We start from the raw sequence: 15,831 nt of genomic DNA, 5'->3' as shown, positions 1-15,831 counted from the left end.
ATTCTGGATAAACACCATGTGTCCTGGGACATTTCTGGCACTTACCTACACATCTGCATGATGGGAAATCATATTGAGTCTTGACAGGTGTATCCAATAAATTTTTTATAGGAGTATCTAGTAATTTGGAAGGTGACTCTAAAAAATTATTGAGAACAGAACCAGCTGTTCTTTTGGTTGGTGTCTTTTCTGAAGAAGGAGTTGCTTGCTGCTCTACAGCTGGGGTGGAGCTTTCAAGTTCTGCAGCAGTGGTTTGTCTGGTTAAAACTGTGACTGGCCCTGACATTTCAACTTTTACTTGTTTCTGTGATTTGAGAGTAAGAGCCTTATGGTCAAATAACGATTTGACCTGAAACTGTTTCAGATGTTGCTCCATGGTCTCAAGGATGCTCCTTTGCTGCACATTATCACAGCTTGGAGGTGGAATCTCTTGCTTAGTTATCTTTTTCCAGGTTTTGTTTTCTGACATGGGCTGCATACAGGCATGGGGCTTCGATCCAGGTTCAACCTTAATTGGCCTGTGCATCTGATTATGGCAAGACTCGGTTTGGAGCTGTTGGTTTTGCTGCTGTTCTTGCTTCTGTAAGAGATGCCACCTTAGAGCAGCATGCCTTTGAATGTCCTTCTGGGGAGGCGTCTGAATGTGACTTCCTCCCTGGTCAGGTACAGGGAAAGCATTTGCTTGGTTTTGCACCAGGTACCTTTGCTGAGCGAGTTGCGTAGCTTGTTGACCAGACATATCTTGGTTTTTACTTTTATATCCCTGTAGAACTGAAGCTTGTTGAGGCTTCTGTTCTTGTTCCTGAAAGCACCTGTGAAGAGCCTCTTGCTTTGAGGTCACATTATTCGGAAAATATTGCATGTGATGCAAGTTTTGGGTCTTGTTTCCTGTAAAAAGTTCAGAATTTATAGTCTGTTCTGTATTTTCTTGAACTTGGTGTGCGTTGTTTGAACAAGAAATCTGCGCTTTGCTTCCATTTGATTTCAAGATCTGACCATAGGGGGAATTTCTACTATTCATATTCTGTATGTGTTCCAATCCCATTTGAGAATCATGAGTATGAAACTCACTTGGTTTTGAATACTGATTTTCAACACGAAAGCATTCTTCCACTTTAATCTGGCTAAAGAATGATCCTTCTCTTTGCTGATCACTGTTGCCTTGGGGATAAGAAAAAGTCTGGGACATCTGTTCTTTATTCTTCATGTGTAATTTTTGCTGCTGCTGTTGTTGCTGCTGCTGCTGCTGGTTTTGAGGGAGATGTGAATTCTGGGATGTTTGTGTTTGTACTGCCTGCTTATGAGGCTTATGTTGTAAAACGTGTGAGTTTGAGAATGGCTCAGTCTCTGAAGACTGTGGATTCAAGTGTTGCTTTAATGTTGAGGGCATGGGTTTCTCCGTTTGGGAATCTGGTCTTTGTTGAAAATGAAATCTAGGGGCGCACAGTGACTGCGTTTGAGCTTTGGGGAAAGGGTCTGTTTTGGAGAAGTGCACCTGGAGTGAGGGTTTTTGGAACTGGAGATGTTGGTCCACTGTACCTTGAGACTGCTCTTGGTTCACCTCATCTTGGTATCTTTGTGGCCTCTGCTCTGGCGGCATTATTTTCGGGACGCAGACTTGCCCTGGGCGCCCCCCAGGCATGTTGGAATTTCCAGTGTCTTGTTTGGAGGTCATTTGATGGGAGGAGTTGGACTGATACTGCAGAATTGACCGCAGTGATGCCTCATTATATTTTACACGGGATTCTGCTTGATGGAAGTGAGGGGCCTTCAATTCAATCCATCCTGGCATCAGATAGGGCTGTGTTGGGAGCACAAGATCTCGTGTTTGTTCCTTGTCTTGACCCTGCAGAATCTCTTGATCTTTGTGTCCCATCAACTGCTGGCAGTGGTCCTGTGGAACTCCACTGCTACCAAAAATTGGTGGCTTATGCTTGAGATGTTCTGATATTTGTCTTGTTTTCTCAGAACACAATGGAACAATCATTGTTCCTGGAGTCCGTATGTCATTCTTGTTAGCACAATTATTCTGAAGCCTTTCTGGAAGCATCAGAGAGGGATTGGCTACCCGTGTAGATGGATTAGGACTCTGGGATGGTGGTGCCTCGGGTTGACCCTCAACTTTCACTTCCCTTAAAAGAGTTGAATTACTTTGGTTGGCGTAGTGATGGTGTTCTTCCAAAACGCCATCATTCAGAGTGCTTTTTCCTTCTGAAGTAAGTTGAGGAACCTCCCCAAGATGAGGAGGGGGAGAAAGAAGCAATTGCGTTGATGGTGGTATGATAGTGGCAGGAAAGGAATCCTTAGTGAACACTGAGCTTTGCTTGAAGTGAGCACCATTCATTTCATTTTGTTTTAAATACCGTTCAGAGCTGCCACCAGGAGCCTGCAAATGGCTGCTGGAACTTGAACAGAATTCTTTACCAGATACTAGCTTTGTGGTTCCTTGGATATTACTGTTGTCTTCAGGAGATGGGCTTATCTCAAAAGCTGATTTTTGTTGTTCTGGTTTCTGAAAGGGACAGGTACCTAGCATTGCAGCTGGTTCACTGACATTATCAGCACCACAGGCCTCAGTCACCACTGCATTTGGCTCTGGAGGCAGCTCAGAGTTCGAGGTCTGTAGGAAATTGATCTGCCCTGAGGTATGCAATGGGTGAGTGATCTCACAGGACAACTCATTAGTAGCCTCACTATTAATGGCATGTATGTGAGATGTGGTTTTCTGCACCGCAATGGAAACACAATCTGGATAATATTGAGACAGTGTTTTTTCCAGGAGTTCACCATGTGTGTTTTCCATGGAAGAGGCAGAAACTGTAGCACCATTAGGCATTAGCACTGACTTATTTTTAAGAAGTAATACATCGTTCTTTTCATGGTAATTAGCATTTTTCCCTTCCTGCTCATTCAGAATCTGAAGCTCTGTATTCTCAGACCCACTGCAGTTATTTGTTGAAAAACGGGTGAAATCTTTAACTGCATTTTCTGGGGCTGCAGAGCTCACAGATTCTCTCTTATCCTTCAAATCGGAGACATTTGGTTGACTGCTGCCTTTGACTGGATTTCTTTCTTGGCTTTCCCCGAAGTTCTTTGTTTCTCCATTAGCCTTTTGGTCATGTTTCAATTTCTTGTTCTGATGGAGCCCAGAGAGAGAAGGTTCACTAACTGTACGTTTTATTCCTCCATTTTGCAGACACTTGGAATACCCTCTACCTTCTTGTATAAAGTCTGGACTCACACGGCTATTCTGGCTTCCTTTCACATGGGGTATTCCGTAATAACTTTTTAAAGATTGCCACTTGGTGTCTCCATTTACTTCTGGGTAAGGTCTCTCAGTTAATGGGCTTCCATTTTGGAGCTTAATAGCCAGAGGTTCTGTCTGGCAAATGGGAGAAGGAGATGGTGTCAGGAATGGACTTAGTCTGTTGCCCTCAACATGGTTGGTTCTATCTTGTTCCATCAGGCTTGCTTCGGGGCCATCCACAAGGCTGCCCTCTCAATGAATTCTAAAGAACATGGAAATAAAAATTAAATTAATATATGTCTAACACTAATAATACATCTTAGAGAATAATCATGCCATTAACAGGATTGGAATTCCTAGACATAGCAAACTGTGATACTCATTTTTATGTTTCAGAGTGACAATCAATAGCCACTTAGGAAATGACTTTTCTTGTCTTCCCAGCAACTCTCAAATATTTATGGTCATGGAGAACAAAGATGATCAAAATCACCTGCTAATGTGGGAAGTTCAGACTGTATTAGTAAATAGTATCAACTTCCTTCCTAAATAATTTCTTTTTGTGTCAAAATGCTAAAAACAATACAGAGTATCTCCTTTCTGTCTTTGTTAGCACTTTGTATCACAAATCCCTTCCTAAATCCCACCAATTCCATTTCCTATATATTCCTTGGATTATCTTCACTGACACTTGGTAGCCAGATCTACATTATTTTGCTTCATTATCGATTGTAGCAGCTTTTGAAAGGGGAGAGAACAGCCTTGCCTATTCTCTCCCCAGTCCTCAAGGCTCCTTCAACTTGTTATCAAAGGAAGATTCCAACAGGCAAATCTGATGTCATACTCTCCTTAACACACTTTACTGGCTCCCTATTGCTTGCATTAGTAGTTCTCAAACTCTTTCACCCAAACACACCTGCAAGATAAACCACATTCCCTTTAATGTTAACATACAAGGGAATGCGATAGGGGTGAAAAGTGTAGTTTATAAAATGACTTTCTAGGTGATTCTATATTTTCTTCCGCAGCAGCTGGCTTCCCACTTCAATTGAGAATTCCTGCCTAACAGAAATGGTTTTTCGTATGCCAGTTTCTATTTTTCTTTCCTCCTACTTCTTCCCATAGGTTATACTCCAACGATATCAGCTCATAAATACACAAACAGGTAAGCCGTTTCAGACCTCCATGATGTCGTCTGCCCAGAATGCTTTCTTCGTTCCCTTATTTGTCCAGTGATTCATCCCTCTATAACTGTCTCAGAGAGCACCTCCCTTTGGATTCTTCCTTTGATTTTCCAACAGAATTAATTACTCCCATTTCTATGCTGCTTCTATACCCTATATATGGTTTACACTGATCACATCACACTCAATTGTATTGTTTTTACTCTTACAGGACTGTGAACTCCTTAAGAATACTCTACTCTGTTCATGTTGTGCTTAATATAGAGTCAGCATCCAAGCAGTTTCACTAGATTGATATAAATTTGCTCATCTTATGATCATTCATTCATCAAACATTTTTGAGACCAATACTGATGGAGATCTCAAAGTCCAAATGATAGAAAAAGCAGGAAGAAATGGGCACAAAAAAAAACAAACACATAAATAATCCATTATATAAAGTGAATGCTGCCCCATTCACAATACAGTTATGGTTTATTTTTTTCACAGTTTTTCTCATTACATTTATTTTAAGGACGTAAGTAGGAAAAAAATCAAGACTATTTTGTCTTTGGACTATAATAGAGCTCTATTAAAATAGTCACTGCTTACTAACCAAGACAAATGAAACAGAGAAAGAAATAAGATATAAACACTGGAAAGCAAAAGTAAGATTATTATTATTTGCAGGTATTAAGATTGTATACTGGTCAACTAAAGCAATCAATGGAACAACTGTTACAGCTGATGAGAATTCAGGAAAGTAGCCAAAGAAAAAATCAATAGCTTTGATATATAAAAACAACAACCAGTCAAAAGCTTTTGTGGAATAAAATACTGTAATAGAAAAAAACATTTTTAAAACAGTAGAAATACACTTAAAAAGAAAAGTGGAAGATATAGTTGAATAAAATTTTAAAACAATACTAAAGAATATACAATCACAATGACAAAACAAGTAGAAACGTATAATATGTTCTTTGACAGTTGTTAATCTATTCATTTAATATACTTTCAATAAAAATACTATACTTTCAATAAAAATACTAACAGAATGTTTTGAGGAATTGAAGAAGCTGACTGTAAAGTTCATGGGGAAAAATAAACAAATAGGGTGGCCAGGAATAATCTGAAAAAGAACTGCAACGGGGCCTGGACAGGGCAGTATCCAAATTAAAAGACATTAAAAAAGAAGAAGAAGAAAAAAAGCAACAAAAGCTGTTGTACTTAAAACAGTTCATTCTTGCCCATCAATCGATAACAGAGTGTTAAAAGACCAATGGGATTGAACAGAATGTCCAGAAATAGATACAAATAGAAATATGGTTTGAAGTAATGATGACATTTCAAATAAATATGATATTGGAACAACTGGGTAGTGTTCTGCAAAAAATGATAAAGTTGAATCTATCCTTTACATCTTATACCAAAATGAATTCTAGGTGGATTTAACATTTGAATATAGACTATAACTACCCTCCCCACCCAATTAAATTAAAAACAGTCTGAGAAAACTTTAAAAAAGTAATCTAATAACTGGGTAAGTTCTCTATGACACAAAATCTAAAAGACATAAAAGATTAGAAAATATAGTAAAATTTACACACTGGATTTTCAAGGCTTTAGTGTGGACAAAAAAAATCACATAACTCAATTTAAAAACTATTATATGTGAAATATACCACTTTGGATATATAAAGGAAAATATATCATTACATTAATTTCATTTGTTTCTTTTTACTTGTTTTAATGTGACTACTAGAGAATTTAAAATTCCATATGTGACTTATGTTATATTTCTATTGGATAGCTCTGAGCTAAACTAATACATTAAAAAATCAATAACCCTTAATCAAAACCTCCAGGTTCTAGAATCATGAAAATTAATTTGTAGTCTTTGATTTAAGATAATTCTCCAAAATCAGGGGTATTACTACTTTTCAAAAATTAAGGAGCACAGAAATAAGCCTAGATAAATCCTTCATAGACTAAGTCAATTAGCTTTCCAAACACTACAACAAAAATGTTTTCTTTTTGCAACTGTAAAATCAGTTCACACATACACAAATCAAAAAGTATTTACATGTACACACAGGTACACTTATATTATATATTACATAAAACTTGCATGTTCCATGTACTATATCTTACTAAATTTTCTACACATATTTTAAGCATTTAATACATCATTCTTTATGATGATGTATTCCATATAATTTGTACATTTTTTAAAGTGTCAAGGGCAGAATTACAATAGATGGAGCTTGCAAATCTTTTATGAGCATAATAATAGCTCTTAAGAAGAAACAAAGGTGAGTTAAAATTAAATTTATTTCAATATGGAGTTTTAAACACAATAGCCATTTTTAAGCATTCCTTTAAGCTAATTATCAGTACTGTTCTGTCTGTGACAGCAATTCCTTTATTGAGCACAACCATCGGATGTGGAACATTAAATGGTTAACTTTTTCAGGTTGAGCAGGAAAATTATATATTATGTTTCCATTTTAGGATGAGGAGAATTTGTTATTTGAGGATTATTTGTTATCAGCCTATGAATCTGATTCAGAAAATTTAAACCAATAAAGTGCCATTTAAGAGGGAGGAAAAAAATATTTTCTTTTACTTCAGTATGTCCTGAACCATAGTTTTTCTGTATATACCCTGGAATATTACATGATCCAGTAATATTAAAACCCACTTGCACTCTTTTAATCACCTAGTGCTTTTGGCAACTACTTATTTGGCAAATACTTATTTGGACAAGTATTTCTTTTTAATAAAAAAAGAGAAATGAGACCTGTTCATTTTGCTCATTTGTAGAAATATTTAAAAAGCTTTCATGCTGTCATTCATATAAAGTTTTTTCAAGCTTACATAAAGTCAATAATTTATGTGTAAGACAAATCTCCAAAGACTATCAGAGACTATCTCCAAGGTAGTCTTTGTAGATATTTACCCATTAGTCAGTGAAAATAGAGTGAATAGTTATTTTTTCAAATGTAGGGAAAAAAAGAAAACTTCTTCCAAAGTTAAACTATTTTTCAAATGAATGTAAATTTTTGCTGTAGAGATTTTTGGGTGACATTGTTTTTGCTCTTCAGAGATGAAGAACTGAGAGTTGTTATTCATTCACATCTGCTTATATGTGACTGTTACCAGAAATATTTTGAATTATCATAATTCATTATTTTTGAGACTGAGATTAAATACCCTTTATTTTTTCCTATGTCACAGAAGATTTAATGTACAGTACCAATCAGGATACTATTCTCTTATACAACTGAATATTCAAATGCTTTATAAAGTAATACCAGCTATTGGAGTTTTGTATTCTGTAATTTATGCTGAATAAAATTCAATATACTTTATGCCGAATTAAATTGTATCTATAAAAATCCAGAGAGAGAATTTTCATTTTAGAATGAGACTCAATTTTACAATAGGGATAATGACTCACCTGGAGGACACAGGCCAATCAGAATTAAGGCACTAAGTTTTTCTTAAAACTGTTACGAAGTTTATATGCAAGAGAGTCAACAAAAAAGCCTTTGGCAAACTTGGAAAGGATGACTGGTTAACTTTACCAGGGATGCCTTTCATGGTGTAAATACTTCAGGTTATAACATTTAGTTGCAATTTAAAAATGAATAGCAAGCTTTAAACATATTCCTGGTGAAATGCTTTTATGGGTCATGGCTGATTTCAACCTCCAGTTCATGAAATAACTGAAATTTTCACAATCTGCTCTTGCAAACTGTTATGAACTGTTTCTAAGCACATTACTGTTACAGCTACCAACATATTAACAAATAATTTCCCTCTCCTCCCCTTCCTTTCCCTTCTTTCTTTTGGCCAAAAGAATGAGATCAAATGCGTGTCACATTATTTTGGTAGTCTTCCTAATGGTTTCCAGAATAGTACTGGACAAAGAGAGATCTTGCTCATAGAATTACTGAACAGTATTTTAAACTTCCGGATGGCTAAGAAATTTTAAAACAACACATTCAAAATGAGTGATAATATGTGACGATGGTCCTAACATGTAAAACATTCAGAGTATAATAAAGCATCTAATTCTATTCTCTCATTTTACAGATGTAAAAACTGAGCAATTTGCTCAAGGTTAGGTAACAAAATAATTGCTCCCACAGGGGCTCGTCTGGCAGCTCCCAAGAAGCTCTTCCTGCTTCTTTAAGAAAAGTGCACAAATCAGGGAGTAGCTTTTATTTTGTTAATAAATTCACACTTAGCCAATATTTAAGGTTTTTTTCTTCAGGCTTAGGATGAAAGAGAAAATGAAAAGGAAGATGTAAACCTTTAGTAAATGGAATTTGAAGTTATCACAGAGTTATTCTGATCCCTTCCTTGCTACCTTTCTTGATTACCTTTTCAATCAATGCTGGGTTGTTGGTGATTTTTCTCTAAAATATTTGAGGACAATTTATCTCCACTAACATCAGTGAGAGAACTGGAGTTCAATGCTCATTAGCCATTTCTGAAGTTCATAGTTCATAAGTCAAGCATTAGTTAAATGCCCATTCAGTGCAAGTGCTAAGGAGTAGGGCTAACTCAAAGGTGTACAGGCCCTGCACTGCTCTGGACTGTGGCTGAGAAAAGGGAATGTGACTGTTCAAGTGCCACAGGGGCACAGGAGAGGGGAAAAGTGCTTCCAGATGTCAGGGCCTACCTACCATCAACTCAAACCTATCTAATGAAATTTTAACTTCATTCCCGCTTGCCTTAGTAAGAGAGAAATACATGTCCCACTAAATCAAAGTTAGTTTTAAAAGGATGACAATGAATGTTGATCAAACATATCCATCAACATCACTGACGCAGAAGAACTAGTACCCTAAGTAGAAATATGTACCAGTTGTCATCAAGTACAGAGGAGACTATGTAAAATACTCAATGGAATGCATTAAAAATAAATCAATAAACTAATGATATTCAACAAGTGACTTATGGAAATTTTTCTGATTATTAAACCCTTAACCTTGGAAAAGTCATGGTATATGTTTATCTGCTTTAGTCTAACAATTATCTTTGCTAATCAAAATATAATAAGTTGCTCATCATTTAAATTGTGTACACACACACACACACACACACACACGGTTTTTGATTACATGGTAATGGTACAGCATGAGGTTTCTTCATAGATTTACCAAAAAGGCAACAAAGTAACAAACTTTAAGAATGGACAAAATATAATACTCAAATTCTAAAATCAGCTTTGGCACTTTTTTTTTACAGCCTAAAGAGCCAGTTTTAGAAATTATTTACCTACATGACAGATGTTAATTAAGTCACAATTTAAAATGTCATAATTTAGATCCTACTAGTAATATTATTTATATCTATCATTTTACTCTAATAGTTTAAGATTCCCCATAAGCTATGGCTATCTAAGGAACCAAAAAGAGTAGTGCTATCAGCTCTAAATACCACCAATATTTTTTGGAAATTCTAAAGGTCAAATTATAACCAGGTAATATAATATAAATAGGATCATGCAATAATACGTTATGACCACTCTATGATTTCAGCTAAGACCCCAGAGTAATTTTTCATAAGCTATGAGTCGGGGAAAAGGAGGGGTTTAGAAAGGAGGGAGGAAGGGAGAGAAGGAAGAGAGGAGAGAGACTAAGACGGAAATTGAGAATGTTAAGTAAAAATGCCAAGTATGTCAACCTTCAACCTCTATGTCAGAGATACACATTTATGAAGCATGTTTACCTCAGGTGAAAATACTGGCCTTTTGACTAGTACAGATAACGTTTAGGTTGCCTAAGACCAAAACAGGTTTTAGCCACAGCAGTTTTCCTTTGGTATTTGATTTTGCTCCTTCTCCCGCCTCTTTGACAGTAATTTATTATGAATTCAAGTCACATCAGCAGCATCTGTGAAACAATTACTGCATCTAGGACTGACTCTGCAGTCTAATCCATCATAATTATGACAGGCCTCTTTGAAGATGCTATGATGCATGACTTAAAAATAGCACATTAGTGTGCAAATGGATCAGCATCTCATTTCACCAATATGCATTTAGGGTTGTAATTTAGCTCAAAACCATTTGAGTCTTTTTGAATCACTGAAGAATGGGGGCTGTATCTCTCACCACACAAAGCTGTAGATGATGCTCAAAACTTGTGAAGAGGGTTTTTGTTTTTGCTCTTATTTTTGATTTATTGATTTCAGTGGTGTGTCTTACTGCTCTGAGAAAAAGAAATACACTTCATTTAAATCTCATGTCAGCTTTTTTACAAGGAGACAGAAGAGTCAGTTTATAGACCTGTATATTATAAGGCAACACATTTTTTTCTATAAAAAACCTTCGACTGCATATTCTAATATGAAAAGTATATAAAATACTCTGCTATCATCAAATGAATCCTGTTCATTGAATTATGCAAATTATTGGGAGTAAATTCTAAAGACTAATTACTGTATCTACTAAAGACCAAGTGTTCCAGAATCAACCTTAGGAAATGACTATGTATGTCTTTATCACCTCCACTGACAGGCTTTGCCCCTATTGGTAATTCAAGTGCTAGGAATTAATTAGTTCTTGACATGGAAAACGTTGAATAAAGATGATATATTTGACAACACCTCCTACGTAGATGGCACTATTCTCCAAAACTATTTTAGATTCTTCCTAACAAAATGGGATTTAATTTGTGTCAATTATACATTTATTTCAAGATATGGGCAACGGGCCTCAGCACTGTCTATTGAATGTCCCAATGAATATTGCTCTAAAATGTTGGTTTCAATCCCTATCTTCTGTATCTATAAAATTCCCTCTATGTAGTTTGACTTCCTTTTTAATTAATATATAATATCAGCACGGTTGTTAAGTCCCACTCTGGTGCAAGCAAAAAGTTTTTTATAGGGCATTATAAAATTAAAAACTTCTTTATTAATTTAATATTAACAGTAATTTGACATTAAAGTTAAAAGTTAAAGGAAAACAACTGATCGATCCAAAACATTTATTTTCAACAGCAAAACTGTGTATCCAAGCTACATGCTAAGTCTGGAATATAATGCTTCATATATGCATGAAGTATGGAGAACATGAAATGAATTAATGTTTTATGGCAAAACATTCATATTTCTCGTAAGAAATTTCAATCTTACTATTAAGGAATCTGTGAAGATATATTTCATACTTTTGGAAAAGAACCAACAAGAACCCAGGCATGTCAGAGTCTCAGAAAAAGTTATTATTATTTCTGGAAGTGCATTAATTACACATGCAGTTGCGCACACACGACAGGCATGTACATTGTAGCACTACGGCCTGTTGCAGGGAGGCCTCGTCAGGTTTTTTATAATCCCCAGTAGATACTATTTAATTCCAATGCTTTAAGTTTTAAAATTTATTTCTTATCTTAAAATAAAAGTACAGATAAAATTTAAGAACATATAGATTATTTCAGGGAGGAGAATCAGGAGGAATGTTCACTGAAAACTGGAGAAAAAGCTTACAGACAGAAGTGTAAGTTTAAGATGTGGAAACAACTGACAGTTTAGAAATAAATCTGCTCACAATTTGCAACTCTAGTCAACCAGTTTCCCAGCTGGTAAGATGGGCAGGATCATTTATCAGGTCTCAATTATCCACATATCTGTTAATCCTAGGATTATTTTTCAAAGTTGGGCTTATACCTGATCTCTCTGTCATCAAACTAATATGTGCTGAGGAAAAAGATCATCAAACATAATTAGAAATGTAATTTGTCACAAGCATTATTTCTCATAAATTATAAAAATTATTCAGATTTGTCACTTTCAGTCCACAGCATCATTACAATGGCAAATTGTGAGCTGGCTCGTCCTACTAGGTTACTCTCTAGGATGGACTTATCAGGACATACTCTATGCAAAGCTTGACGTTTTCAATTAAAAGAAAAAAAATGTACTGCAGAAACTGTAGTTGTTTGGGCTTATCTTGCTGATAACCTATCTGAGAATCTGTCCAGTGGGCAAGTAGACCCCAGCAGATAAAAAAGTGGATTCTCTAGGCAAAGTTAAATTGGGTGTGGTGATAGAAGAGATAAACAGGAGATAGACATCCCATATCAAGTAGCTGCACAGTAAGAGCCATTGCAGGCCCCTCTGAAGAGCCCACGTGTGCCAACTGAGAGCTAGTATCTGGATGCCTGGCCCATGGAGGGTATCCAATGGCCAGTCCATATCAGCTACCAAAACAGAAACACCCAAAGTCCTGCAGCCTTGGTTAGGCAAATAAATATGGAGCCCTAAGTTTTTTCCTTCTTCCTGAGTCCTGCCCAAACTCCCAGTGACCAGTGCTTAAAGGGTGGGGCGGATATTCAGAGTGAGACTCTTCTGCTCTCAAGGCCAAATGTTGGAGACAGAGGTTAAGCCCCTGCTGAGGGAAGGAGAGGAGTATTGGATCAGGCTTGACTTGGGAGTTTTAAGAAAACGAGGCCTGAGTTTCAAAGACTGGAATGAAATTGTTCTAATAACCAAAAGATGCTGTAAAAATTATGGAATCTAGTCAAGAAGATACTAGAGGGAGAGTGGAGTAGAGGGAGACTATCATAGTATATTTGAGGGGCAATTATAGGACAAAAGCTTTCATTTGTAAACGTTGAAGAATGTTTTTGCAATAAGACCATTACATGAATCCAATAAAATTATGTCTAGTAATATATAAGAGCTTTATGTAACTTTGACAGGGCTCATAATCATTCAATATTTTTAATGTAATGATAGTAGTTGTTGTAAAAATAACCTGTCAATGTATTAATTCTCTTATTCAACAAATATTATTAGACGCATCCTATGTGCTAGCCACCATGGCAGCCAAAAACAGTACATCACTGAACAAAAGAAACATCTCTGCTCTCTCAGACTGATATTCTAGTGGGGAGATAAACAAGAAACCTAATAAGGAATAAACTGTATGACACAGTAAGAAGATATTGAGTGCTAATGGAAAAACGAAGAAATAATGGGGGCTCAAGAGTACCAGGGAGGGGTTGCAAGCTGTGCTAATAAATACTATAATCAGAGTAAGTCTCATTGAGAGAGGGAGAGCTGAACAGAGTCTTGGAGCCAAATTACATATAATAAATATCCAATTCACCAAGGTGATTTTAATCAATTTGTTAATTCTATATTTTGGATACACTGTCCCATGTCTTCATCCCTAAAATCAAGAATGGAAAAAGGAACTATCAAGATGTAGAAGACAACTTTATTGCAAGGGATCCTTGCAACACAGGCATTTTGGTAATTACGTATGCACTATGCTGTATTCATGAAACCTGCTCCTTCTGGAAAGTGTTTTGTTCCCTACCATTGCCTCAAAAGAGACATGCCATCTGTGTTTCTTAAAGGTTTTGTGCAACCTTGAACAGCTCCATCTACGTACTGATCTAGTCCTAATTTGCTCCAGTTACCATGACAACCTAGTCATTTTTCTTCTTCCTATTTTGGAACAATTAGTGATTATTATGTTTCTGTTTCAGTTAACTTTGCAGGGTGTTATAAAGTTATTCTTGAAGGTAAAATCAATATTCCACTTAAAGATTAATAATGGAGATGCCATTAAACCCAGTACCCATCAATGAGCTATCAACTTAAGGTATTTTAATATGTGCCAGTCCTAAAGAAAACTGCCAACATTATTTCATAACATAAACAAAATAATTTTAGTCCATCCAGAAGACAAAAAAAAGTAAAAGAAATTCTCTAGTGGGTAAAGCATTAGGGAAATGAGAAATATCAACTACGTAGATATTTTAAAAGGACTTCAAATCACCACATATTCATCAGAAACACATTCTCTCATACATTATGAAGATTACTCTCATCATCTATCTTCTGTGTTCTGATAAAACATCTGATAAACACTTTAGATCACACAAAAGTACACATTTTAAATGGTATCAAAATAGAAATAGAACGACTATAATGTCTTTTTCCTTTCCTCAGAAAAGGTTCTTATTTCTGTGAACACAATCTATGGGATCCAGAATTAATATCAAATATGGTCTCTATCTTTACAGATTTTTAATTATTTAATTGGCAAGATAAGATATATACATGGGAGAACAGAATTCAGAAAAAAAAAAGTTCTGGATATGAGTATTTGAGCATGTTACAATCTCTGCAAATCACAACTGAAAAAAGATATTTAACATAATATGAGGGACATGAACAAGAATACATCTAAGGTCTTTATGAGTTCTAAAATGCTATAGTTCTCTAAAATTGCAATGGTAAATATCTACTGGGGTGTCAGAGAAATGTCATCACAAAGGCTACTTTTGGTCCGGGAGGTATAATTATCACCTTATTTACATATAAGTAAACAGAAGCTAAAAGAGTCAAGTAGCTTGGCATAGGTGATAGGAGGCAGAGGTAGATATGAAATGAAGGCTTATCCAACTTCTGAGCCCAAGTGTGACTAGATGGGAGTTGGTCAGTTCTGGGCAGAGAAGCTGTTCCGGCATTCCTTATCAATATTCTCCTGGGAAGAGAAACTGAACAGGCAGATATGAGTGCAGTCAGTAGGCGAATTAATTCTTCTATGTGGCATGGGTGACTAAGAAGTTTCCTTCACTGAAGTCTAGATAATAAAATGTCATTTCAGACTCTTCTGCCTCCAAGAAACATTTGGTACCCTTCTTACAAGTGCTTTGGACAATGAACATAAATAATATTTTGATCACTAGAAATTTGAGTTCCTGATTATGAACTGATACATGTATAAATTTGTTTAAACACCAACCTCTTGTTAGTTTGATTAAAACAAATCACTTTCCCTCAATCAAATCAACTCTGAGGGAAAGAAAAAATTGGGTTTCTGGATTTTCAAATTAAGGAGCAGATCCTAGGTAGTGGTGTCTACCCCAGGTGGTATCTTCTTGATATTATCAAGTCTCTTTAAAAGTACATTGCTAATAAACTAGAAATGAGTCTGTATGCAGAGGTGCATGAACACAAATACACACCCACACTACTGGAACAGAGTCACATCATATGTGATCTATGAAACACCAGTTCTATTGGATATTAATATGGATTTTAAAAAAGAAAGGGCCAAACTGAGGGAGAATGAGTAAGGAAAACTAGGTTAAAAATCAATTTTAAACTTTCACTAATGAAAGTCCTCAAAGCCTTTCAAATGATGATAGGATCTCTAAAAAGACACTGTGAGATGTGGCATTTCAGACATAGCCTAGGTTCAGAATCACTGTTTACAGAGTACCCTGCAAAACCAGCATCCATTGGAATAGCATACATTGGAAAACCCTAATTCAGATCTATATGATAATTTTATGTCATTTTTATATATACCTGGAACTTGAGGCACTGACAAGAACTTGTGGTCTAGGGAGAATGTAAATGCCTATCACCACTCAGAGCTTAGCT

The 15,831-nt window shown here is 36.0% G+C and overlaps 1 protein-coding gene across 3 annotated transcripts in view; it reads right to left on the bottom strand.

The window, feature by feature from the left end:
- Positions 1–15,831, bottom strand: part of TET2 (tet methylcytosine dioxygenase 2) — a 107,884-nt gene that overhangs the window by 39,675 nt on the left and 52,378 nt on the right. For all 3 annotated transcript variants that reach the window (XR_013994158.1, XM_081062345.1, XM_081062346.1), the window contains exon 3: positions 46–3,509. Coding sequence is in view for 2 of the 3 variants with exons in the window: in XM_081062345.1 (XP_080918471.1) it covers positions 46–3,463 (3,418 nt within the window). In the remaining variant the exon portion in view is untranslated. The remainder of the gene's footprint in view (positions 1–45; positions 3,510–15,831) is intronic.

The sequence above is a fragment of the Rhinolophus hipposideros genome (assembly GCF_964194185.1).
Source record: "Rhinolophus hipposideros genome assembly, chromosome: 1".
Taxonomy (NCBI): domain Eukaryota; kingdom Metazoa; phylum Chordata; class Mammalia; order Chiroptera; family Rhinolophidae; genus Rhinolophus; species Rhinolophus hipposideros.
This window is presented reverse-complemented; position numbering and strand designations above follow the sequence as displayed.